Below are 27,113 nucleotides of genomic sequence, written 5' to 3' on the forward strand. Positions count from 1 at the left end.
CATGTGTCCACTGTACCATCTGGGAACTCTTCTTGTTTAGCACTCGTAATAACACAAACTAAATCCTCCTGTTTGTAGCAGTGTATACACCTGAGACTGTCACCTGTCTGTCCTGCTCTCTCTCTCTGTTTCTTTCTCTCTGATTGTGGAATAAAAGTATGAACATGTATTTATAAGTTACACTTGTGTTTGAATCCTGCACCTTATCACACATTTGATTTCCATGTGTAACAACTGCAAGTGTCCAGAGTGAGGACAGACTGAGGGACCCACTGCTGCACATCATCTGTGAGGCTTTGCACCCCTGATGATCCACCAGGACAAAATCAGCAGTGTGTGAGGAAGAGGAGGAGGAAGAGCCAGCAGCAGCTGACAGATGGAGAGAATAGACAGACTGTTCCCTGTTTGTGAAGGACTGCTAGACAAGTTTAGAATAACTAATTGTCTGTCCTGATTCAGCCTTATTAGGTAATGTTCAAATAATTTTATCCTCCCAGTGTTTGCAGTGTGGGAGAAAGTACTCAGGGCCTTCAGGTTACACACTATGAAAGGCAGCAACAAGTTTAACATTCAGAAACCTAAAGTATGTATCAGCAGCAGAATGGAGCTAAAAATAAATGTTTGTTTCAGTTCTATGAAGCTTTGAGTATTTTGGATTAGTAGCACTGCTGTGTTTGTTGCATCATATTGCTGTAATTGTTTATATGCTTTATATATTCTGAGGTAAGTTGATCTATAGTGTTACATCATATTTTATAAGGATGTTATGTGTTTGTATACTTTCTGCCCAGTTTGACCCATTTAGCAGAAGTCAGCCTGTTTAAGGCTCTGATATCTTTTCTGTATGACTTAAAGCAGTTATGACATGGTCTGATTTTATTACCCAGTAAATGAATATTTAATTATATCAGTCTACTCTTCATTCTATCAGAAACAGTTTTCACAGCTCGTACATTTTCTTTTTACACATGTATGTAAGCATTGAGCCAAATTTAGTAATGCCAACATACTGAAGGAACAACATTTGTCTCTTATGTATAATACATCTATATATACACTGTCAAAGATACTTGTCTTTGAGTGAAGATTTAAGGTGATAGGACATATAAATAACTGCAACTTGAATCTTTGACACAGAATTCAAGCTCACTGTTGTAATATACAAACACACACACACACACATACACACACACACAAATATATATATATATATATATATATATATATATATATATATATATATATATATATATATATATATATATTTAAAAAAAAATTATATACATTTTTATGCGGCACAGGCACACCACAGCAATGGAGGATGTCGAAGTGACGGTTACCTGATACACGCTGTATGGCTTTTTGTCAGACTCGAGGGGCACGGGTTTTAAACATGGCAGTTTTGCTCTTATGACTCATCAAGTGACAGCAATGGCCAATCATCTCAGCTCACTTGGAACCCCAGCTAAGCAGGTACAAAAACAAGTACCTAGTATCAGGTACTACCAACTAATGGAAAACCCTAAAATCCAAACAGAGTTAAGACGAGCCGAGGCAAATACTGTAGGTACTTGTGGAAAAGAGGGTAAAGCAACGACAAGGTTTACTCATGAACCTGAAATGAATTCATAAAAAAATGTAAATACCTGAAAAGTTCAAATGAATATAAAACATAAATGGAATTAAAATGATTTCATAAAAGATTACTTAAAATCACAACCACTCACCAACAGGTTGGGGAATACACGCTGGTTGGCAGGGTTTCAATCTCCAAGCATGTGTAACTGAAGCTTTACATAACTATGTTTATGAAAATACAGAATAATAAATAAAAATAGTTTTTGGATGCTTTCTGATGACCTTTAACTAAATGTTTGGGTTTTTTTTACTGGTCTTCATCTTCTCGTTGTTTCGGCCGCTCCCTTTAGCAGATCATCAGCCTCCATCTTGTTCTATCCCAGCATCCTCCTCTGTCACGCCAACCCTCTGCATGTCCTCCTTCACTACATACATGAATTTTCTGGATTCTTCTTTAATGGTAATGACCATTAAAAAAATGTGGGTGTGGGAAGCTTATTTTTGGCTTGTATAGTGGAGCATGCCGGATAACGTTTACAACCCCCTGGTTTACATGAATGTATTTATAGTTTAGACAAAACAGACCTAAACAATGACAGTTTGACTGCTTTAGGAAATGCCATTTAAATGATTCCGATGTCAAATAACGTTTATTTAGAGTAGTTACATGCATTTGAGCATGAGAAACAGTGTGGATGACAGGATGCTTGAGTCCAGCATGTGGGGGTACATCAAATAGGTTTCTAGTACTTTTACTGGCTCTTTTCATATACATTTACTGCCTGTTTTCTTATCTTCTTGTTATGATGCAGGAGTATCTACAGACAGGTGCTACAAACTATCTGTAGACATAAACGCTGAGGTACTTGCCAGGGTACTCGTTTCTATAAAACCTTCATAATACAAACATTAGAATAAATACAGTATATGTGGCTTCAGAAGTGGACTGAAAAGTATGTATTTATGTTTTGTTTTGTACTCTAAAAACAGGCTGCCACTAGCACCGTTATAGAGCCACATTTCAAGCCTGTAGAGGGATGATTACCTGTCATGTATGCTTTCAGCCAGGTGTCCAAACTGCGTGTTGCATTCTTGTCAACTCATGAGCACTGGAAGGTGAATTTTCAGCTATTTCCTTTTACATTGTTGACATAAAAAAACAGCATTTGGTTAATTGGTATGCACTTGATGGTCTCTTATAAAATGCAGCAGGTTACAAGCTTTGGTCCACTCGATCCTGACAGCCACGTGTGTTCTGTCTCTGTCCGAGTCCCAGGCTGAGGCTAAATTTACTCAGTGTGGGTTACATGCTGGAAAAACAGGGCTAAGAGCTCCTGATATAGGGCTGCATAAACACACGTGGCCTTTTATTCCGGCTCCGAGTGCACTGACTCTTTTTGAGAATGGTGCCGTATTTATCCAGCAAAAATGTTTCATGAGCATGTTTACGCTCATTTCTAATGACTTCCTGTTGCACGTTCTCACACTCCCACACATTCACAGGCACACTGAGCTGCAGATCGCTCTGGAAGCTGGGAGGTCAGTGCCTTGCCCGATGGCACAATGGCGATCCTGATTAAGGAAGGGGAGGAAATGTTTAATATTTACCTTCTGTTCAGATGCTCTGCTTTGGGTTCCTACCCATATACAGTGTTATTTGTGACTAGACTTAAACAAGACCTGGTTCCCTCTTATCTCTGGATAAAGGATTAACATTCAACAATGACCGACTTCCTGCGATTTAACCCACCAGCTTTGCAATTTATAGTACTTTTTGAACTTGCTTGTATTAATTTAACTGTACTTTTTACCCCACATAACGAGAAGTGGTGCATGTAAACTTCTTCTGCAAACACAAAGACTCATGGGACTGTCATTTAACTTCATATCCTCAAAGTACTAATGTAGTCATTATATTAATTATGGTATGTTTAGACTAGGATTCATGTGTATTTGTGTGGTAAAGAACAATGTATTATCAAACCACTGTGACCAGTACTCATGCACCGATTAAGGACAATGACCGTGTTTAGATTTATTCTTCAAATATCATTAAAAGTAAATAAATAAGAGTTTTCCTGTAACTGTGCGGTGTATGGGGCACAGAAATTGCACTACATATATATATATATATATATATATATATATATATATATACACACAATGTCTCATTTTAAGGTGTGCTGACAGAGCTGTGTTGTTGTTGTTGCCTGCATGCACTGTAAATCTACGTTTTTACAGTCATCATGTCCTGGCCTTTACTACCACATCGCTAACGTCCTCAGCACATTACTGCAGCCAACTGTCGACTGAGGTGACGACACGAAACCTTCAGTCGTTCCTACTAATATAACAACACAGATAACAAACTATCATGTTCCCATTTAATTTAGCACCAACAGAGAAAAACACACAATATTAAAACAGCTCAAAGGTCAGAAGTGGCGACAAATGCTGCGCGTGATGAACAACTGCAAAACAAAAAGGAACGACAAGAGAAAAAGGAACACGAACATATAATTTAATTGCGACCAAAACAAAATAAAGTCTTACAGTCAAATTCTGAGTCTTGATGTCCTTTTAAAACAAAACACACACTTCTCTCCCACACACACACACACACACAGATAGTAGTTGTTGCTTACACAGACGATCCTGCCGTCCTGTAAACTGCAATAAACCCAAACACACACAGACACACCGTAAATCTCACTATAATACGCCCTCTGAGTGTACGTGTGTGTGTTTACGTATGTGTGAGCCTCTGTCTGTGTGTGTGAGGGAGAGAGGAGTGTGTTTTATAGGTGTTGTAAATTTGGCTGCCGGCGTTGTTTTTATCAGCATATTCGCAAGCTGTTTAGCCAACGGTGCAGATGTCACTGTTACGACCACACAAACACACACACACAAATATATATATATATATACACACATGAAGGAAGACACACAAAGAAGATGCAGACTAAGAGAAACATATTCACAAACACACACACATACAGGATATTTCACACTGTTTATATAGTGACACATGCGTGTATAATCCCATCGAAATTCACCTGATAGAGTGTGTGTGTGTGTGTGTGTGTGTGTGTCACATGCAAGCCACCCCGCTATTTGCATCTGCCTACGTAAGCCTGTATCATTGTGTGTGTGTGTGTGTGTGTGTGTGTGTGTGTGTGTGTGTGTGTGTGTGTGTGTGTGTGTGTGTGTGTGTGTGTGTGTTTTTAAATGTATGCATGATCGGTGTACGTGAATGCAAGTGTGTGAAGGTCAGCGCAGGACTGTGTGTGTGTTTTTCAGAGTGTGTGTGCGTGTGTTTGAGTGTTATTTGATTAATGCTGAGAACCGTGGAGTGTTTAGAGAGAGGTCGCGACCTTTCAGCTTCCATTCAATCAGACAGGGAGCGAGAGAATACCTCCGTCCTCCCGTCTTTTTCCCTTACCTCTCTTTCTTCTGGCTTTTTCCCCCCTCGCCTCCTGAGAATCTGATAAACCTTCGTCAGCACACACGTGCGCACACAGACATGCATGTACCACATGCTAATAAACCTTATATACCCAAGGGGCAGTCACTACACTTAAACTAGTAGTTGGACTGCCCTGTTTTTTTTGCTTTTTTTTAGATTTATCTGAGATGAAGCAAAACAGCCCAGTGTGAGACGAGATGTGGAGCCAAAGATTTTGCAGGCATCAATAGAAATTCTGGATGAAACTGTCCAAATGTGACTGCTGTTATCATCTATGTGTGGACGCTTGTTTCCACCTCTGGAAAAAATGTTCTTGTTGTCTGTAAGTCAAGATTTGATTTTTACAATTTGTTCCCCCAGATGTTTTGGGTTCTCAGAATATGTATCTCAAAATTTTAAGTTACTCATCGGCAAGACAAAAGTTCCAGACTCTTAGTGAGTTGATTTTTTTAAGATACTAACTCAAAATTTCAGTTTAGCTCTGAAAGAGCTAGAAAACGACAGAAAACAGCATTGTAATGTCCCTCAGAGAAGGACTCTAATAGCTATTTTAATCAAGAGTCGTCAATTAACAACAAATATATAATAATAGGTCCTATAATGATTATTAAAACACATAAGCTTTATAACTTTCTGACCATTTACATATTCCTAATTGCATAAAATAGTTCTGCCAAGGAGTGAATGTTTGCTGGTTTTTGAGATAATCTGAAAATGCAGTGTTTTATTCTCCATGAACTCAAACTATTGCACTTTTATTCTTCAGATAACGGGTGGGATGATGGTTAGTGGATATCAGATTCTTATTTAGTTGGAGGACTTGTTGCCTTACGTAAAGACTCAAACCCATAGAGACTGTTTTCCAAGTAGAGTTTGAGAACCCAACTAACTTCTACAAAGAACCAACCTCAACATCATCCCACACCTTGGGAGAGTTGAAAGGCCAAATTTAAGTGCGACTTCAAGACCGGAAATCAATGGATAACTTTGTCCAAATGAAGTGCAACGTCCAACATAACAAGATGGATAAATCTTCCAAAGTTCATTGATCCATAACTCAAACCAGACTACTTGGATTGTCTGTTATTATCTCACTCAAAGCTGAAACAACACACTCGTGGAGGTAAGTCTCCTAGAATCTATTGGTCAACTTTCTCAGATGAGAGGAGGGTTCTCCAGCAGAGGATTTATACCTGTGCTTTAGAAATAAGAAGTTTAACAACCATGGTGTTATGCTGTCCACATACTTTTGGCCAAGCAACATAGTTCACTCTTCTATCCACCAATCTCATCTTTCTCTGAGTCAACAATTTCTTTTTTCCCTGTCTTTCTCCCTTGTCATCTCTTTCCTTTCCTCCTCTTCCTCCCCTTCATCTTTCTTCCTCTATCTGTTAATTTGCTCTCTATCGCTCTCTCCTCTCTTTGAACCTTTCCTTTAGCCCCTGCGGCCCCAGCCAATTACACACTGTTTGTCCACCCGTTTTCAATAAAACACTGCTTCCCTCCCTCCTTTTTTTTCTTTTTTCCCCTCCCTCCCGCTCCATCCACCCCCGACTGCTTCCGTCCACTCCCGTCTTCCCTCTCCTCCTCCCTCCCTTCGATCTCTTTTTTCATTTTTAATTAACTTCTTTTGTAACTTGGAAGCGACCCCCCGCCCCTCCTTCAACATGCCTCTTGCACTCCCACACTCGCTCCGGCTTTCTCACAAACACACACACTCATTTGTGTGCGACTTCGGCACAAACACAAACGCACATGTAAATGAAGGTTAAACATGCTATTTACATATCAATTACCGGCAGACACCAAATCAATGATTAATGCAGCCTCAGATTAGCACAGAGCCCCGTAGCTTAACCGTTTTCTGCTGGTGTTAAATTGCTGTGTCGGCCGTGTTAAAGATTTTATACATTTGATTAAGATTTGAAGGCTTTTTATTTAAAGCAAATTGATTTTGATTACCTTCAGTCCCTGATTCATTGATTTGTGTCAGCTTGTATTTGTGGCTAAACTCTGAGCTTAGCTACTATCTGCTTGGACTCTAAAATGTCAGATGTCTACAAGAGCTCATAAAATTGGTTAAGAGTTAAACTAAGCCTGGTTAGTGGTCTTCCAGTGACTGAATCTATATTACTCAGTCTTTTATTATCAGATTGTGGTAATTTAAAAACAGCCTGCTAGCGTAATTGATTACCACCTAATGAAAATAAACCTTTCAAACCAATAAACACACCGAATTCATACATTAATTTAATCAGATGAACATTTGAATTTATTGATTTATTGACCTTGTGTCTTGGTGTTAGCTGACACTGCTATGAAGCTACACACATTACTTGGGAATATAATAAAGGGCTCGGTATATGTGGGTTCAAATTAAAGATGTGATCTTGGAATATTTAAACTGTATTTAAGCTACAAAACAAAGTTTATGAGAAGACTTAAAATGTAAGTTTTCCCTCATTTATACCAGCACCTAATAGAGATGTAGAGCAATACAGTACGAGCACTTACAAGTTATCAATAAGTATGCTAGTAAGACGTCTTGATGCATGCTCAATCATCCAGGTAAGTAAATCTCCAAAGGTTGATTCTGTTCATCTGGACGTAGCGTTTTGTGGGAGAAACGTTTCGTCACTCATTCAAGCGACTTCTTCAGTCACTTGGATGCAGGTCAGACTGACTTCCCAGCCCTTTGTTCCTTCAGTGGGCTGGTTTCAGTCATTATGCAAATGTCCTGTTTATAAGATTGGGGAAACCTGCAGTCAGCTGAGACTGAAGAAGTCACTTGGATGAGTGACGAAACGTTTCTCCCACAAAAAGCTACGTCCAGATGAACAGAAGCAACCTTTGGAGATATGCTATTAAGACAAATTTGCAGAAAATTTTAGTGTAGTTTGGGTTACCCTTCGAACACTCCAAGTTCCCAGTGAAAATTAGTCTTCACCAGCTTTAATTAAACATTTTTAATGAAATATTTTCTATTTTCATATTTAGATGATCTACCTCAACACTGCCAGCTTAGGCCCAGGCCACACAGGCCTAGAGACCAGTCGGTGTCCCTCTGTCACGAGGGGAAAAGTGTATTCCCAAACCAGTTGGGGATTGGTTGCTTTTTGTCACTCGGTGAAATTGCTTGTGAATAGGTGTATGATGCTCTACCAAAAATCCCTGTACATTTGCTATGATTTCTTGCAGAGCGCCATAGTTACCCATATTTTGCATTAAGATGCCAAGTACTACACTTGCCAACACTTTCCAATATTTGCCAAGCAATACTTAGAAAGTAAATATCATCATTAAATTTGTGGCTAGTCAACATCTTCATGTTAACTATGGGCAACGATGGCAACCTGCTAGCAACCAAACCAATCCTAAGAAATTTTTTGGTGCAGTTCAACCAGTTGATGGCTGAATTAATTAATTAATGCCAGAAAATCTTCTAACTTTTGTAAACATTCTTAATTTAAACTGTTTAACTGAGTTCAGTAATGAAATCCATTACTTACTGCAGTATGGACTGGCACCAGGCTTTCTAGCATAACTTCTACCTGCAACACTATAGACAAGATGAAAGAGTTGAGCTGTATTTAAAAGGTGGTCTAGTTAAAACAGGAAACAGCCAGCTAGTTATAGGAGCAAATAAGTGGCCAGAATGGTCCACTTTAACTTATAAACGCTCTACAAAACCATAATTGTACACTAAACTGCCCACCACCATAATTAAAACTGAGTTAATGAATGAACAGTATTGGTCTTTATGCATGACTGCTCTATATTTCAGCAGTCTTTCATGTTACAGTATGTAGTTTTATTGGTCCCACTGTGCTTTTATGTCAGGTTGCAGTATGTGATTTTACTGGCTTTAAGCTGCAGTTTAATTTCACTTTATTGCATTCCTGCAGGCGATTCACATGTTTGTTTGGTTGACTTTGATTTCACACAGACATCATCATTAAAAGTAACTTTTTATTTATGTTTTTCATGTTTTATGTCATTGTTTTTACCACTATGTGTTTATGGGCTTTTGTGAGGATGTTTTTCTAAACGTTCATACAATTCATCAACCTGCCAGGCTGCAGATAGAAAATATGGCTAATGTACAGTTGTGTTACTTTTTCTACACATACAAGAATTTTAATCATTAAATCATTAAACTTTTTAATGATACCTACTTTTTAATGATTAACTTCACTGCATCAACTTCAATGAAGACTCAGCTGACTTAAAAAGCCATTCAAGAAAGAAAAAAGAAGGATCAGCTTTGGAAAAGAACAACAAAACTTTCTTTGAAAGTTACACCCAAGACCAAAATTGACTCTAAAACTGATTTTATCATTCCACCTTTTCCAGGAAAATCTCATGACAAACCTCCTTTCATCCACTGCGTGTCCAATTCTGCTCTACCTGTCCCTCTTTCCCCACTTTCGTGCAATGATTTATTGGTGACACCAATACGTCAAACATTCAAGCAGCAGGTAAAAAAAATAGATACAAGAGAAAACATAAAGCAAAGAGAAAAAATGAGAGAAAACAGAGCCTGAAAGACATAAAGACGTTGCACAAGTCCAGTTGACACAAGCATGGACACACACACACACACACACACACACACAAACACACACACACAGAGCGCTGAGTCTTTTTATGACAGCGAAGCATGTATTGTTGCATTGTTTTCTTGGAGTAGAAAATTACAGTGGACCGGATCGCTTCAATGACAAGCTATCAAAACGACAGCATGTGTGCCTGCACACACACACACACACACACACACACACACACACACACACACACACACACACACACACACACACACACACACACACACACACACCACAAAGCATGTGATAAGCAATAGCATGCATAGATAAATTAACATACAAACACACATACACACCACGCTGCTACTAAATGACAAGCTCATAGCTGGGATAACAAACATTGTTTTCACAATGAGAGCTTTTTCCCTGCAGGTGAAGCTGTGAATTGAGGAAGCCTTAAAGTGGTAAAAATGTATTTTAAAAAAATGCTAATGTGCAGGTGCTGCAAAGTTTAACAAGCTCATATATGAAGACTGAAGATCCTAGGTTTGGTTGAGGACTTGCTACAAAGATCTTAAAGGATAGATGAAGCAGTTGTGCTGAAACTAAAATACAGAACATACTAAGCTGCTTTACAGCACATACAATTAATTTAGAAAGTAAAGTGTGTAGCACTAGCAGTGTTTCATAGGAAATGTGTTATTTTGGCATAATAACAAGCACCTAAACGTATATCTCATTCACATTAGTATACACCGTAAGCAGAACAATAAACAGAATAATATCGTGTTAGCCGTGCACAAAAAATTGGAACTAATTATATCAACTTATACAACATATTTTACTGAAGCATGAAAACTACTTCAGTGAAATGAGAATTTTAAAGCGTGACAGGAGGTTAGAAACATTTTTTGAAAGTGTGGGAGGACGTTCATATGTATGCATGGTATTGTTACCTGTTTGCCATACGCACAGGAGAATCCAGGATCAAAATGGATGTTAAAGAGCTGCGATTACGTTTCTGAAACTATGCATGCAGTTAAACTACAAACCTAACCCTGAACCTACTCCGAAGTGGTTCACTGGTGATCTTCAGCATCATCTCAGAGTTTTTGTTAATCAAACTGTTCATTTGTCCCAGTTTGGTGGGTTTCAGTCAAGGAGCCGTGCTAACGCATTCCTTTGCTTTTATTTGTAATAAAAAAACAACTAAATACGGGAAAATTAAGACATTTGAGGTTGTTCATGTATTTTATAAATGTCTGTTTCGTTGTACTTTCCACTGGTTTTACTGGCTTTGCCCAACTGGGCTGCATAGTACATGGCCCATGAAGGAAGACAGTCATTAAAGTCGTTAAACCCTAAACGTATTATTTCTTACTTAAGATACAAATTCACAACAACTTTAAAATATGAAATTTAAATTCATACAGATTTAATTATTTCTTACCAAAGCTGAGCACAGCTGCGTTTAACCAAACTGGAGGAAATGGTACATTTGTTGGGGTCTGCACTATGTGGACAAAAAGTACTGAAACACCTACACATGACACCTCCAGGAGCTGCCATGGCATGAAGCTCCTGGTTTACAGTTAATGTGCTGCTGTTAATGCCAGAGGAGGTTTGGAGCTTTAAGCTGGCAGAGCGCTGGTGACTTTTACACACTCTGCAGCTCCGCGCTGTAACTTTATGTGGTCTGACGCTTTGAGGCTGAGCCGCTGTGGTTCATAAACACTTCCACTTTGTAATCTTATCACTTACAGCTGATTGTGGAGTATATATGAGGGAAGAAATGTCACAAACTGACTTGTTGCCACGGTGGCATCTGATCACAGCATCACACTCAGCGAGCTCTTTAGCGCGACCCGTTCTTTAAGTGCTTGTAAAGACAGACTGCACGCCTGTGGCAAAGGGACTCAAAACACCTGCATTCAAAGATGAAGCGGGTTAGCCCAGTACTTTTGTCCATGTTGTGTAACGCTTCAGCTGCAGATCAATACAAATATGATGCTGTCGTGAGTATTCGGGGCAGCAGAACAGTGGAAGTGCGGCTGATCTACAGTTTTTGACAGTAAAAATTAGGTTTATGTCACCGAGGAATAAGATATAGAATTTATTGACAATAAGAAGCTAACGCTCATGATTATGAAATATGATCCTGTAAAAGCTCCTTAAATGCCTGTGTTACGTGTCACCTGTTCCTAAATACATACTAGATTCTTCAGTGCAGGCATCTGGATGCATTTAGTCTGGCAACCTGACTATATGAGCAGTTTCCTTACGTTTTACATCACTTGAGTTTCTCAAGTTTCTCACTGACTTAACGGAGCAAAACTTTGACTAACAGAGAAAGTATTCGAGTCTAAATCCTCGGGATCTTGTTTTATTTTTTGCACATGTTAGACTTCAAACTGCAGGTACAGACTTCATCCCCTCACGAGACGAGAGAAGAAAAAATATATAATTTACATGACCAAGTTGTCAAATTCCAAACTTTATTTGGTGAACAGCGCTTGTTGTAACATCATTTTCTTGTCCAGAATCTCTTTATTATATGTAAACAAAAGAAGAAACGGCAGGAGTTTGGGAAGTTGGCACTCAACTGCAGCGCTAACGTGTTTGTTTGCTCACACACACACACACTCACACACACACAAACACACTCACACACAAACACACACACCGGTAGAATGATGAGAACTTCTTCCTCCATAAACGTCTCAGTCAGTTTAACCACTGTTATTATTCTAATCATGATGACATGTTTTTAAATGGATTATTATACGTTTTCATTAATAACACGCTGTCTGGGAAGGATTTTTTGACGCGCGGGGAGGTGGTGAAGCACACACACAAACACACACACACACACACACACAGAGGCACAACAATAAAAACTTAAACACTCATACAAAAGCTGCACACATGCATAAAAAGTAAGGGGGGGGGAGAAAAAAATGAAAATACGCGCAATAAGAAGAAGAAGACGAAGAAGTGACTTTGAATTTCACATGCTCCTGACATGTTTTCACACTGCTCATGACAAATTACACAAAGTTTTTGCTAATAACACGCTGTCTGGTAAAGTTTCTGTATGACGAGCAGTGGTGGGCGACACACACACACAGACACACACACTCACTCGGATATGTATGTATGCTCTTGTCATGTTTTTAATTGATTTCAGCTATAATTATTTTCTCTCATCTGCACGTCACTGTGTTTTAAAAATGGATAGTAATTACGTCTTCTTCCTGTTTTTATTAATAATATGTTGTCTGTGGGAGAGCGCGCACACACACAAACACACACATCACCTGTCATCCCCCCTAGCTGCCCTCTCTTTACCCTCTCTCAGCTCCTCCTCTCTGTTCTCCTTTCATCTCCTCCTTCGCCTCTGACCTCCTCCTCCTCCTCCTCTTCTCTCGCTCTCCCTTGCTTTGATATTGCAGTTTGCGGATGCCGCTCGCTCAAAACTGTAAATCTGTCAACCGCTTTTTCTTTTTCTTCCCCTCTCTACACACACACAAACGCACACCTCTGACAAGCTGTCACAATAAATAGAGAGATAAGACCAGGTGGAGGAAGAGGAGGGAGGGAGGGGTAAATGACAAGAAGATTGAATAAAATAAAGAATGGGAGGGAGGAGAAAGAAGAGGAGGAGGAGGAGAGGAGGAAGAACAACAAGAAGAGCGAGGAGAAAAGAAAAAAGGCGGGAGATGCGGAAAGAAAGGAGGAAAGGGGCGACAGATGGAAAGCTGTAAGAAAAAAGGGAGGAGGAGGAGTGATGGGAGAAGACACACTGGGATAGGGGAATGAAGGTAAAGAGGGACAGAAAAGGAGGAACGGGTTGGAGAATGATGACTGCAAGGAAAAGGAAGGGGATAAGAGAGGAGTGAGATTAACTGAAAGAAAAACATGAGAAAAAGAGGTGCGGGACCAGGGCAGGTGGAAGAGAGGAAGAAAGAGGAGAAAAAAGTAAAAATGAAGTATCAAAGGAAGAAAGGAGGAAGATGGCAAAAAATGATGAACAGATGGAGAGACACAGGAAGTAAGGAGAGAAGGAGGAGACTCAGAGGAAAGGAAAGAAAAGAAGAAAATGACGTGGAAATATTTGAAGGTTTGAATCGAGAAAAGAACGGGAGAGATGAGAAGGAGGGAGTTAAGAGAAGTGCAGGATGGAAAATAAGATTAAACCCGATAAAGGATAAAACTAGAAGAGGAGAAGAAGGGTAAAGAAAGAGAAGAAGAGGAGGAGGTGAAAGGAGGAGGAGAGATGGAGAGATTACCTGGTGAACGAGAGGAAAAGCTGTTGTGACACTCCCTAATGCGATTTCTAAACCAATCTGCTAAGTGCACCTAAGAGACTGTGTGTGTGTGTGTGTGTGTGTGTGTGTGTGTGTGTGTGTGTGTGTGTGTGTGTGTGTGTGTGTGTGTGTGTGTGTGTGTGTTCACAGGCATCAAATAATCTTGTTGCAGACAACAACCTCCCTCCCTCCTCTCTCACCTCCCCGTCCCTCGATCTCTCTCTGTCACTTGGAGTGCGTCCACACCGAGCAGCTAAATCTGAAAAATGGTTTCCATTTCTTACAGCTCTCGCCGGCTGTCCACAGCGAGCTGGAGCGTTTTTACATTCAGTGGGAAAAAAAGAAAAAAGAAAAAAATGAAAACAAAGACTGTGACACATTAGTTTATGAGTCGCGCCTGTTTTATACACGGTGACAGTGGGAAGGAAGAACTCCCTTTTGACAGGAAGAAACTTTATGCACAGCCAGGCTCACAGAGGGGCGGCCAGCCATCTGTCGCAACAGGTGTGAGAGTAAACAGAAGAAAGACAATAACTGTGCACATCTTTGTACAAACAGGAAGTGACGGACCAAAACCACTGATAGGTTTGACAAAGAGCAATAATTCACACCACAGAATAAATTAAAACAATAATAATAATGATAATAATAAATAGTTATGGAAAGGGATGGTGAAGAGGTGTGTGACCTGGGGAACCATCCTAGAACCATCATCTGAAAGAATCTCAAATATAACATAATAATACATTAGAAATAAATAATAATGGCAACTTTTAATAAACTGTCTTCCTCCCCGAGCCTGGTTCTCTGCTGGAGATTTCTTCCTGTTAAAAGGAAGTTTTTCCTTCCTACTGTCGCCAAGTGATTGCTCATACTGCTGCTGTGATTTGACGCTATAAAAATAAATTTTGACTTTTAAAAGAAGAAACACATAAGAGGAAAAAGAGTGAGCGAGGAGTTTATCCAGCATGAAGAGAAAGTAAAGTAGGCTGTACCAGCAGGAGCGCCCCAGATCACAATGAAATTATGATAACAGTCATAATATTTGCGTGTTTTCACTTTTACTTATTCAAGTTAGTTCTACTAATTAACTAAATTAGCTGCTAGTATTGTTCAGTCAGTGCAGGATCTATCTGTATCTGAGACTAAGCAGGGTAACTAGAACACCAAAGGTCAAGGGGCACTTTAGGCATTTCAACCCAACAGTATCTGATAGGCCAGAAATAAATATACATTACACTGCAGACACAGACTGAAATGTTAGGGTGTTTCTGATGTTTGGTGGCTCGATCCCGGGCACACACAATAAAGCACTGTGTGAATGTAGTCAACAGCACTGTGAGTGTTCAGTGCCATATATGTACCAGCCTATAAGGCAGGTTACTATTAAAAGAGCTGCTTTTCTGTTGCTACTAATTACGTAACTAATGGTTAAGTATAGGAGATGTCTGCCAGTCGGGAGCAGAGACTTAGCATGTCTGACCCACAGCTGGCCAGATGAGCAGTTTTAAAAGATGATGTTTCACAAAAAGAGTCAGAATGTTATAGAAAATGTTTGTATTTTTGTTATTCTTCCCGCTCTCCTGCTGAAATCAACTTCCTTCCTCTCTCGCTCTCTCTTTAGAACTATCAGTGTCCCTCGCCCCCTGCTTTTGGAGTCTGGCTCAAAAGTTGGAGACTGAAGCAGCCTTTGTGAAACATTATCTATTTCCCAACACACACACGTTGACCTGCCTCTCCCCTTTTGCCGTTTTGTTCAGTCCACACACACACACACACACACACACACACACACACACACACACACACACACACACACACACACACACACACAGGATCAGTTCTTTTCCATGGTGACAGAGGGTCATATTTCTTGCTTTGATCTTCACTCCTCCCTCCCTCACGCTCTCCCTCCCTCTCTGTGATCCTTCACTCTCTTCTATCTGTTTTCATCCAGAAAACAGGAGGAGAGAGAGAGAGCATCTTTCCTCAGTGTCGCTCGCCCTGGCCGGTTGGTAGGTTGGTAAGTGAAGCATGAAACCACCTCCTCGGCCCCAGAGATGCACAAGCACACACTCAGCCACCAAGCGGCTGGATAGAAAATGTGATAAACATTCAAACTGTACACAGGGTGTGAGGAACCCGATAATCTGAGATGAGCTGTGCAGTTGTCTAAGCCCATCTCCCAGAAATATTTATATACTGCTGATACGACACAGAGATGTTTTTGAGTAAACATAACTGTGGCCATAATTACGTGTTTTATCAACATGATGCGAGCTAGTCGATTTAATGATTAAGACAAGCCACATGTATGTTCGATGGCAACCGAAATGTCAGCTCTCTTTCTTCATGACAGTGTTTAAACGATAACAGCAGTTTGATAAGGGCAGAGAAAACACTTTTTAGTCTTTTGCTGTCGTTTAATTGTTGTTCATTTGATCATTTTTTCTTTAATGCCTGAAATATCAGCACGAATTATAGGTGTTAAGCATCTTTGTTGAGCTCACGATCAGCACCGTAATTTAAAGCACGTATTTAGAAGTTAAAGGAGAGAAAGCCCACAGTCAAAACACAGACTGTGTTTACTTATGTTAAATCAAAATTACCAGATTTTTTTAAACCTTAAGCAAACTGCTTTCACTCGCTAAAATACAGGAACCTACACAACCCTGAGTCTGCGATACGAAAATGATGAGGCTTGCATGCCCTTTAGCAATTATAGTCAAGCTCAATAACTGGAAAAAAATTACAACATATAAAACATTTCAGAAATATTTAGATATTAATTTGTAAGAGACTAGGTTGAATTTAACTGGCATTTAATTACATTTTTGGTGTTTTTAGACATGAAGTCAAAGCAATGTACAAACAAAACACAAATGACAATGGCCCAACCAGTTAACAATCCATCATTATTGCCATAAAAGGACAAGTGTGACTTGTCTGCAGTTTGAGTGAAGATCAATTACACGATCAGTGTGACCAAATCTGACTAAATAAGGAAGATAGCAGGAGTAGTGATTGTTTTGAATAGTGGACAGATAGAGGAACCAACAGACACCTTGCTACGGTATAAACTTATTGGTCAATCAGCCGGATGAACGAAATAAATCAAATATTGATACTTTCCTTATTTCTAATAACCCAGCACCAGTATATTGTAAATGAATGAAACGATAAATGAAAATCAAGGTAGTAAAGAAGAGATGGGAGGAACAACCATGTTGTGAATACTGATGTTGCACAGTTTGGCCACCAGAGGGCACTCTTTGGAATGCTGCAAAAACAACAACCAGCTGATCCGGAGCGTAAACGAGCAATCCACAACTTGCTGTGACAATAAAACAAGAATATTTTTAAACTGCACTGGCATGTTAGCTTACTCATAATTAGCCACACATAACACACATCGTTTGGGAAATTTTAAAACCACCAAATATTGGTATCAGTATCAGTTTTAAGATATCGGTCAGGCTCTAATCCAGATTGCAATAAGTTAAAATCTGATATTCTCAATTATGTGTTAACAATAACTAAAATTTCTCAGATACTCATATGTGTAACTGTTCAGGTTAGTTAGTGGTTAGTTGGTAGTTGCTGTCTTAGTGTCGCTCCTTGCCCAGTGGGACTCATCACACTGGAAACCCTGATGGAGGAAAAGCTCTGTGCTGCCACATTGGAGTTGAACACTAGTTTCATGAGTTAAGGTTTTGCAGATCATACTGTAGCCCGTTTCCTTTTACATCTTTAAAAATGGAAACAAAATTGTTGGAAAGAAAAACACGAGACCTAATTGTTGCTGTTCTGTGTGCGAGTCAAATTATCAGGGACACGTTACAGATTGTTTGGACCTGAGGACCACGTTCTTTCAGTTGGACTACTACCAACGGCCACATGTTTGGTATTGTGGCGTCTCCAGTTACAGTTAAACAGGTGAAAAGCAGCACTCTAACTGACCTGTCGGGCTCACAGTGTGCATTAATGTGAGCAGATGCTTTCAGAAAATCAAATAAATGAACAACAATAAAACTCTCATACTGTGTGGCGATTATAAGAGACTTCTAAACAAACTCGGGTGGAAAAAAAAGCACCTCTTTGTCACGGATCAATCTGATTAATGCAATGTGTGAAGATTACGTCCGATTGGTCACCTCCTCGCTGCTAACGCGCACTGTCACACTGCAGCGAGGTGACCTCAGCTCCCCGCCGGCCAACGCTTTAACCTTTATCAATTAACCAACAGCACAAAGCGGAGCTGAAACCAGACACACTTGCACGCACGCGTGCGTGGGAAACATCACACCAACAGAAACAACACACACGCACACAAGCACCAGCAGGACACACATGACAAGAACAAGACACACAAACACACAGATGTAACCTGACACAGTGTGACAACTGATAGCTCTGTTTGTGCTTTCTACTCCGTCACACACACACACACACACACACACACACACACACACACACACACACACACCTCAGGCAGAAGGCAAAGCGACTGACCACATTTGACTGTGTGTCTTACAAACCACTGTGCTCCATTAAAAGAACTTAATGCCCCATGTAAAAGAATGAAAAACAGCAAATTGATGAAAGGAGTTCACGCTGAGTGTGTGCGGATGTTATTCTGCGAGAGTGTGTGAAGCTGCAACGCTTCAACAAACCAAAACGACTTTTCTCCCCCTGCGTTGCAGACAATGCGACCTCCATCATCGGTGTGTGTGTGTGTGTGTGTGTGTGTGTGTGTGTGTGTGTGTGTGTGTGTGTGTGTGTGGGCTCTAACAGCCTGTCGTGATAAGGAGAGACCAGAATAACACTCCGACATCAGCAACCCTCCCACCTGTCACTCACTATCGATTCTCTCTCTCTCTCTCACTCACACACACGCACACACACACACACACACACACACACACACACACAAGCAAGGAGGTGACAAGGAGGCAGAAAACACTCAGACCAAAACAGCTCTGCGGTTTGATAGAGATCGTCTGCTTCGTTTTTAAGCAAAATAATGTTTACATTCAGGAGGCAGTAAAGACACCAGTCCTCCACCTTTTTAGTTCAGTTAGAGGGCAACACAAACACTCTCAAGGATACAACAAAAACAACCAGTCCTCTAACAACATGACCACATCAACAGTCTTAAAGGATCCCTGTGAGCATTCCTGAAACTGCATACAGGGGAGTTTCGTGGGTGCCATAAAAACACAGACTTTTGCTCAGATGAGTCTCATCTGGGAGCGGCTTTCAGATGCTGTTTGGTTAGGCTTAGTCACTGAAACTACTTGATTAGGTTTAGGGGCGGAAAAATTATGGTTTGAGTTAAAATGATCTGTTGCAAGAGTGCAGAGTTCGACTCCATCGAAATGGAGCACGCAAACACAAATAAACTAGCAGTGATGTGGCAACCAGATCAAATTGTGCAACTTGTGGTAACGAGAGTCAAGTATTAAGTACGTTACCTGACCGTTAACCATTCTTTAACCTGTGAACTCTTTGGTTCAAAGTATGCTGACCAGACGCTTTAACACTGCTAACATCGACGCATTAGCACCAGAAATACTGTATTATTGTTATTATCATTTTATTAACGTCTAAGCTGCTAGTTTAAAGATGTTACAACATCACTAGCCCCCTCTCTCGCTCCCTCTGAATGTAAGTTTTAAACAAACGGAGGTTGAAAACAAATCAATGGCAGCCGTGTTAGCTAGCACTCCTTTGCTGTACTTTGATGTAAAAACAAAAATGAGCGCCTGGCTGTCGGCTTCATCAGGATAAAATATAACTAGAATATAACAAAAGCAGTTGAACCGATGCGTAAAATTGTTCTGCACCAGGGTGTAGACGCTAGCAAAGAAGAAACCAAGGCTTCTGGTGCTAGCACTGATAAGGTTAGCCAAACTCTGCAAACTGATCTGACAATGCGTGTTTTTGTGCAACAGTATACTCGGGTCAATGTGCTGCATATTTCAGCTACATTTGATTTGTTTAATGAGGGGCGTGATTAATGTTTAACTTGGACGGTTGAAGGGATGTTCTAAATGTTTTTTGAGGGTTTTCTAGTCAATAAGGGTTTCTCTTGTTTAAAAACAGCTAACAAATTAGTCATAAGGAACATGCCTAATGTGCTTAGCACAGCTAATGTTGCATCGCATTCGCAGCGGGCAAGTGGGCTGCATTAGAACATTTCTAGTAGTTGTACACCCAATGCAGGTTGTGGTATCCAATGCACCCAATATCCCCGTGTTGGTGTTGTTCCTGGATCATCGAAATAAACTTGGGTCCACATTCAACACTGCAAGGGACCGATCGCATTGTTGTGATGTCATAGATTTGTGATGTCAGGGTCAAGACGTGATCATGGTCAGGGTTAGGGTTGTGCAATTGGTGTGAGGGTGTTTCCACGTTGCAAAACTATGACATCACAACAGTGTGATTGGTCCCTTGGAGTGCTGAATGTGGACCGACGTTAATTACAATGATCCAGGAACAACAACAACATCAGTTTAGGGAAATCTGATTTTGCCTCTGGCTGCGGTCTGGGGTGGTGGCATTGGTGGAGTTCATGATACAACCTGGTCAACCAGCAGGTGGGGAAATATAAGACAGGGAAGGTCAGGCCTGGGCGGTTATAAGCAACTAAACTTTCAAAATTAGAGCACAGTGATTGTGCACTACAAAATAAATCTCAGACTGTGACTTTATCAGTTGGATGGAAAGTTAATAAAACGAGCAGCAAAATATGCTTGTGTGTTCAACCCAAAGGTAGTATGTTTTGCCTTTGTCACGTCAACACATTTTAAACTTCTCACATGTCATTTAATGGCGTAAAATGACACTCAGGTGGGCACCACTCTCAACATTGATCCCGCAATAACACTCAAAATGACCTGACCTCTTTCTCACGCGCCGTTTGTGACACCAGGCTCGATTCTCAAGTTATTTAAAGGAAAGTTTAACAAAGACACTGAAGACATTAAAAATGCGTCCCTCCCTCTATTCTTTCAGAAACAAAGAATAAAATGATCTGAAGGTCTGCGCTGCAAGCTCAATTTAACGTCCGCAGGTTACAAGCAGCTGATGTCACCTCCTTTAACTCATTCACTGCCAGCCATTGGCAGTGAATGAGTTAAACCCATTGACTCATTCACTGCCATTGACGGCTATAGACGTCAATGGCAGTGAATGAGTTAAATAACTCATATTTCATTTTGCCAGACTTCAGCTGCTGCAAGTGTGGGAACTTTGTTTCACTTTCTTACTCGCGCGCATCAGGTCTCCTTTTCCTGTTTCTTTTCTTTCACGTCAATAAAAGGGCAGATCTTTAATAAAAACAACATCAAGAGCACTTTAAATTAAAACAAAACAAGGCATAAGTTAACAAAACCGACACCAGAGGTACGAGTGGATAGAAGCGGTGATTGCTTTTATACACACACACACTCACAGAGAAACACAAACACACGGGTTACAGAGAAGACAAACTATGCAGAAGCCCAGTGGGAGTTCTCTTTCTTTTCTTTTTTTTTTTTGAGCGTTTAATTTTTTCTTTCTTTTCCCAGACAATAATGTTAAGCGAGGGAGGGAATAGCCGGGAGGAGGGGGCATTAAAGAGGGTGAGAGACAGAGAGAGCGAGAGGCATTAGAAGAATGTCAATATGATTGGAGAGAGAGGAGTGTGTGTGTTCGCTGTGCGTTCAACAACAATGGATCTCCAGCCGTGTTGTTCCATGTGCATTCGCATGATCCATTATTACCCCTGACATGTACCGCTGTGTAAAGTGAGTGTGTGTGAGAGAAGCAGAGGGCAAGAGAGGGGAGGCAGGGTGATTGAGATTGAGAGGAGAAAGGTTTGGGAAGAAGAGAAAATTAGCCCAAAACAGAACTACACCTGTGAATTTAGGCAAAGTCGTAAAACGAACCTTGCCTGTTCTGTTCTTTATGAAATAGCTAGAGGACTGAACATGTCATGCTTAATAGAGTGTAACCTAGTGTGTGTGGTCAGCTTTAACAAAAAACAAGAAACAAACAGGCCACTCATCACCAGTCCAGCGACTCCACAGCAACATGATCTGCCGTTAATTATTAGCCGATACTGAACGAGCGCAAACAAAAAGCCGTTCATCCATCAACAAAAATAACTGAGCAGACGACATCCTGCGCTTCCAGCTGCAGCCCTCGCGTGAACTTTCACTGTCTCTCTTTCTTTCTCTGTTAAGGAGTTTCTGGAAACACAGCAATATATGAGGCGCTTGAGAGGTTTGGATTCTCATCAGAAAGCGGGCGCAACTGGTACTAAATTCATTCTGCAGCGAGATGACACGCTCAAACATTCAGCAGGAGTCATAAAAACTAACCATCTTCAGCTACAAATCATCCTGCAACAGATGGTCTGACCCACACACACCCTGATCTCAACATCATGGAGCCAGCCCAGGATTACACAAAGAGACAGAAGACAATGGAGATGAAATCCACAGAAGGCAAGTTCTCCCAACAGCCCGCTTCTTCACCGAGATGATGCCTCAGCTACAAACGGGCCAAACAGCCGTAACTAAAAGACTCCTCAAGCCACGTTTGACTTGATCAATTCCTATACAGTGCTTTTCTACTCTCCTTTGACACCCAGTCATATAAGCAGTTTTGTTCCTACCTAAGTGGTTTCTGTCCAACATTCACACGCTGATGGATGCAGCAGAAAGGAACTCAGGGTTTGCTGTCTTGCTTGAGGCTATGTTGGATGCAGACTGGAGCAGCCAGGGATCAAACCACCAACTTTTTGACTATTAGATAACCTGCTTGATCTCCTGAGCTACCGCCACCCCAGCAACTAACTCACTGACAGAGATGCAGCCCAGAGATGATCACAAACGTTACCCCAACATTTTCCAGTATTAGTGGTAAATATCCACCTCAAATCCTCAGCCACCAGAACACCTCCACCCCTCCTCAGCACTGATTATCCGAGTCTGTGGAAGTCTACCTGAGGGAATCGAGCACCATTATCCCAAATAAGATTCCCACACTTAGCATTTCAATCATGAGCGTGGAGAGCGCTGTGAAGCACTTGGTTTAGGTTGTTAAAAGTGGATTTAAATTCCATCATAATTAAACCTTTCAGTCATCTCTGGTGCCCCACGGATAGGGAGGCAGTGTCACCCCAGAACGGATCGCTCCCATCAGAGGAGAAGAGCTTTATCACACAATAAAGGTCAGAGCAAAGGTGGGCCAGCAAAATTCCTCCCCCAGAATAACGCAGCCATCAGAGAAGCTGCTGATGGGGTCCAGTGTGCCTGCCTGTTTGGTCTCATTAAAGCTAGACGTAGCAGCTCCCATCTGCTTGTACAGGCAGCTCGCAGTGGATCACACTGATAGTGACGTAAACCTATAGATGACTCTCAGGTAGGTTCCAGGTTTTGTGAGGTGTGCCATTATGTCTGATTTCTAAGCAGATTTATGGATGTCTATAAGAGATTGACATTGAAAACATTAACATCAGAGTAATGATCATAAGCAGAAGTGCAAATTTTGGCACAAAGCGCAGAAATCGGCTGCCAAGTGTTTTTTTTCCTGCACAGGGACAGTGAACTTTAATAAATTATGCAACCAGAGTCAGCAACAAAAACATGGCATGAGACAGCCCAATGCATACGAGCCCATCAGTGTAAAATTAAGAACAAGAGCAGTCCGAGGACGAGTGCCTCCCACCCAGGCTGGTAATTCTTGGCACGAACCGAGTTGTCAGATTATCTCGGGATGTAATTTGATTTGTATTTGTGAAGATTTGACGTGAAACGCCTCGCAGCGGTAAAAGAAAATATTAATTTCTAAGAAAGGCCAAGCACCACCTGTTCCATCCACAACAAGTTGTAGATGGTTTGAAGATTCCCGCTAACAGACGGGCGAACCGAGCAATTAGCACGAGCTCCTCGGCAGAGGTGATCAAATAAACTCGACAATCGCGGCACGAGTTTGGCCAGAACTCAAGGCTGGTTTTAAATATTTTAAATCGTCAGTGTTTTTCTAAGTAATGAATGAATTTCACTTTACTTAAACTGAGAACGCAGACTGACTGAAGGTGATCTTTCTAAACTTTGGTACTGGATCACTTGACTCTTTCCAAGACGACCATCAGAGCAAAATACAGCTAAAAATAATAATAATAAAAGAAAAACTTCTGTGACCATTTTGGTAAAAAGGCCAAGTCTGAGTGATGAACTCATTTAAACCTGCTTTTCTGAACTCAGAACGCATCTGTCCTTCTCACATGACCAATTACCAATTTTTTTTAACCTTTATGTCAAATTTCCCCGACATCTTTAAAGTTTAAATTTAAAACCGAAATACTTTAAATCTATATGAAGAGGGAAAAAAGAAGCGGGGAGAAAGTCTTAAAGTCATCTTTGTGGAAAACAGTAAACGTCAGAGTTTAAAGAGGGTGCGGAAAATCGGAAATTTCACAGGAGATGCTGCAAAAAGTTTTTTAAAAATTGTGGCAGTTACATTTTTTTCTGTCCAAAACGAATTCACTTCAATTCAGTTTGAGGTGCCTAAAAGAAGAACTAAACACAAATCGTGTAAAACCAAAAACACTTTGATTTAAACGTCTTCCAATATGTTCTGTAAATGAGGCTCGACACAGTTAAAAACAACAGAACTGAGCAAATAAAGGACATTTCTAAAAACTGTGAGGCCTCTTCTACTCAGCGCTAAACTGGAGAAATATTTTAACTTCTTTGGTTTGATTGTCTGAACAAAACTTGATTTAATCTTTTCTATATTAGTGACAATAATTTTTTTTAAAATGTGAATGCAATGAAGCAACAGCAAGTCCAAAGAGTTCATTGCAGCTTCTAACTTCTCTTTAGTTATTTTGAAATCATTTGAAATGTGTGTTGTGAACTATTTTTGCTTCGTTCTGTGGATTCACATCAAAATTTAACCCACTGGAGAAAAAAAAAAAAACACTTTCGAGTTTGAACTTGAAGCCAGCTAAATAGAAGCTGTGGGCTCAGACAGGTGAGGTGGCAGGTGTACAGCAAGTATTCACACACACACAGTGAAAAGCCTATTTACACACAAACGCACATCAATGCTGCATTTCTGCAACACACATCCACTCGATTCCCGTTAAAGCCTCTCACACACATATTACCTTTCATACACCACATAAAGACACAGAAAAGCTCTTTCCCTTTCACTGACACACACACACATGCGCACACACACACGCACACACACAGATCTGCTGGTGAGATATAAGGTAATGGATTATGTGTAAACAGGACAAAGCAGCGGGTTGTTTACTTTGCATTTGTTTGCCATAAGCTTTTTGTTCCTGTAAAAAAACACCAAACTAATGAAACATGTGTCTGTCTGTGTGCTCATTTAGCATCACACACACACACACACACACACCTTCCAAAGTCGATACAGTAAAAGCATCATCCAAAGTAAAATAAGGAACAGTGCTGATAACAGAACAGGAAGTGTGGAAGATAACCATTAATCAAAAACAGTCCCGAGCCTCCAACAAATGTTTGCAGAGTGTCATAAAAATGCACCCTAGAAGCACACAGAGAGAGAGAGAGAGAGAGAGAGAGAGAGAGAGAGAGAGAGAAATGCAAAGGAAGCAGGAGTCTAAATAGAAATATGAATGAGCTGTGAACAGAAAGAGAAACAAGAGTGGGATAAAATTAAGAGAAAGACTCTGGATGATTTATTTCAGGAAAGTTTCGGGAGGATTTTGCAGAAAAACTTCATATCAAAAGATCAGGATTCCCACAGCTCGGTGTTTTACCAAAAACATGCTTGTCACAGTAAATTTAATCATTTCATTAAAAAACATATTGCAGGACCACTTTGTACACAAGTTTAAACGTGCGGACGCAGAGCCAATCCAAGGCTGTAGTCCTAAAAGGGGGATGAAACCGCCGCTAAACTGACTCAGAGTTCTCTAAATGTCGCGATTCAATCACGCTGGAAGAAGTTTGAAAATTAGACAAACTCTTTTTGTTTTTTTTTCTTGAAATATGAAAAAGTGCGTAAAGTGCGGACCGACCTGGCGCTGGTGCAGTCCTGGTACAGCGTCTCGAAGTCCTTCCTGGAGATGAGCTTGCAGCGGTTCACGCCGGGTTGGATGGCGCCGAGTCCCCGCAGGACGCGCACCTGCTCCACGGTGCACACCACGGGCGTGATGTCCAGCCTCTTCAGCTTGGTGTAGACGGTGTGCAGCCCGCCCACCAGGTGCTTCAGGAAGAGGTCGAACACCTGCGGCAGGCATATCAGCTCCTGGCCGTCCACGCTGAAGCTGGCCACCTTCACGCCGTGCACCTCCACCAGTTTGCACTCGCTGCACAGACCCGAGCCGGACGAAGTCTGCGCCAGGCTGGGGGAGCCCGGAGTCAGGCCGGCTGTGCTCAGCGAGCCCAACCCGCTCAGGGGACCCAGAGGGGCGGTGGAGCCGCCGTTCCCCAAGCCGGCCAGTGCGCCTCCCGGTCCAGGCAGGAAAGCGCTGAGCATGCTGCTGGTGAGCCGTGGAGACGGGGACAGGGAGTGGGAGTGGGAGTTGGTGTGCGCCGGGCTGGAGGTGCCGGTGGAGGCGACGGATGTGTGGAGCGCATCCGGGGCAGAGCGGTAGAGCGCGACCGGAGTTGGGGCGCCCGAGCCCGGCGAGAGGAGCGGAGGGGAGCCGGGGAGCGACATGACGGAAGGTCAGCGGTGAAGACGCGCGCACGCACTGAGGCTTTCACACTCTCACACGCACTTTCTTTCGTCCTCTCGCTCTGTCCAGCTGGGAGAGGGAAAAACAACACTTGTGCGTCTCTGCTGTTGGGCTTCCGCTCACTTTTTCCGTTTCTATTTTTGATTTCCTCGCCTCAGCTTCCACTCGCCTCTCGTTCTATCCAGAAGGAGCTCTCGCTCCGGGTATCCGTGCGTGGAAAGCGGACTGTCCGGTCTGTGCGTAAAAGCGACTGGAGCAGAGTCCGGGTCAGCCCTCGCCGTAGCCCCGCCTCCTGTAGGCGTGACTGACTAAACATTGGGCCAATCAGATGCGGTTCTTTGTAGGACTGTGAAGATGATTGGTGTAGAAATGAGAGGAGGACTTTATTGCCCCCCATTGATGTGTGTTTGTGTGTGTATGTGTGGAGGGTATCGGTCAGATCTCTCGCTTTGCGGCTTCATGAACTTTCTCACGAGTTGCTT

The 27,113-nt window shown here is 41.4% G+C and overlaps 1 protein-coding gene across 1 annotated transcript in view; it reads right to left on the bottom strand.

Moving 5' to 3' along the window:
- The window catches only part of dachb (dachshund b), a 115,800-nt gene extending 88,949 nt beyond the window's left edge, over positions 1-26,851 (bottom strand). The window contains exon 1 of the mRNA XM_085349075.1: positions 25,969-26,851. Coding sequence (XP_085205201.1) covers positions 25,969-26,612 — 644 coding nt within the window. The 5' untranslated portion in view covers positions 26,613-26,851. The remainder of the gene's footprint in view (positions 1-25,968) is intronic.
- Between the last annotated feature and the right edge of the window lie 262 nt (positions 26,852-27,113).

The sequence above is a fragment of the Diplotaxodon limnothrissa genome, linkage group LG3 (genome assembly GCF_057381915.1).
Source record: "Diplotaxodon limnothrissa isolate DT_005_m linkage group LG3, D_limnothrissa_male_GT1.1, whole genome shotgun sequence".
NCBI classification, from domain to species: domain Eukaryota; kingdom Metazoa; phylum Chordata; class Actinopteri; order Cichliformes; family Cichlidae; genus Diplotaxodon; species Diplotaxodon limnothrissa.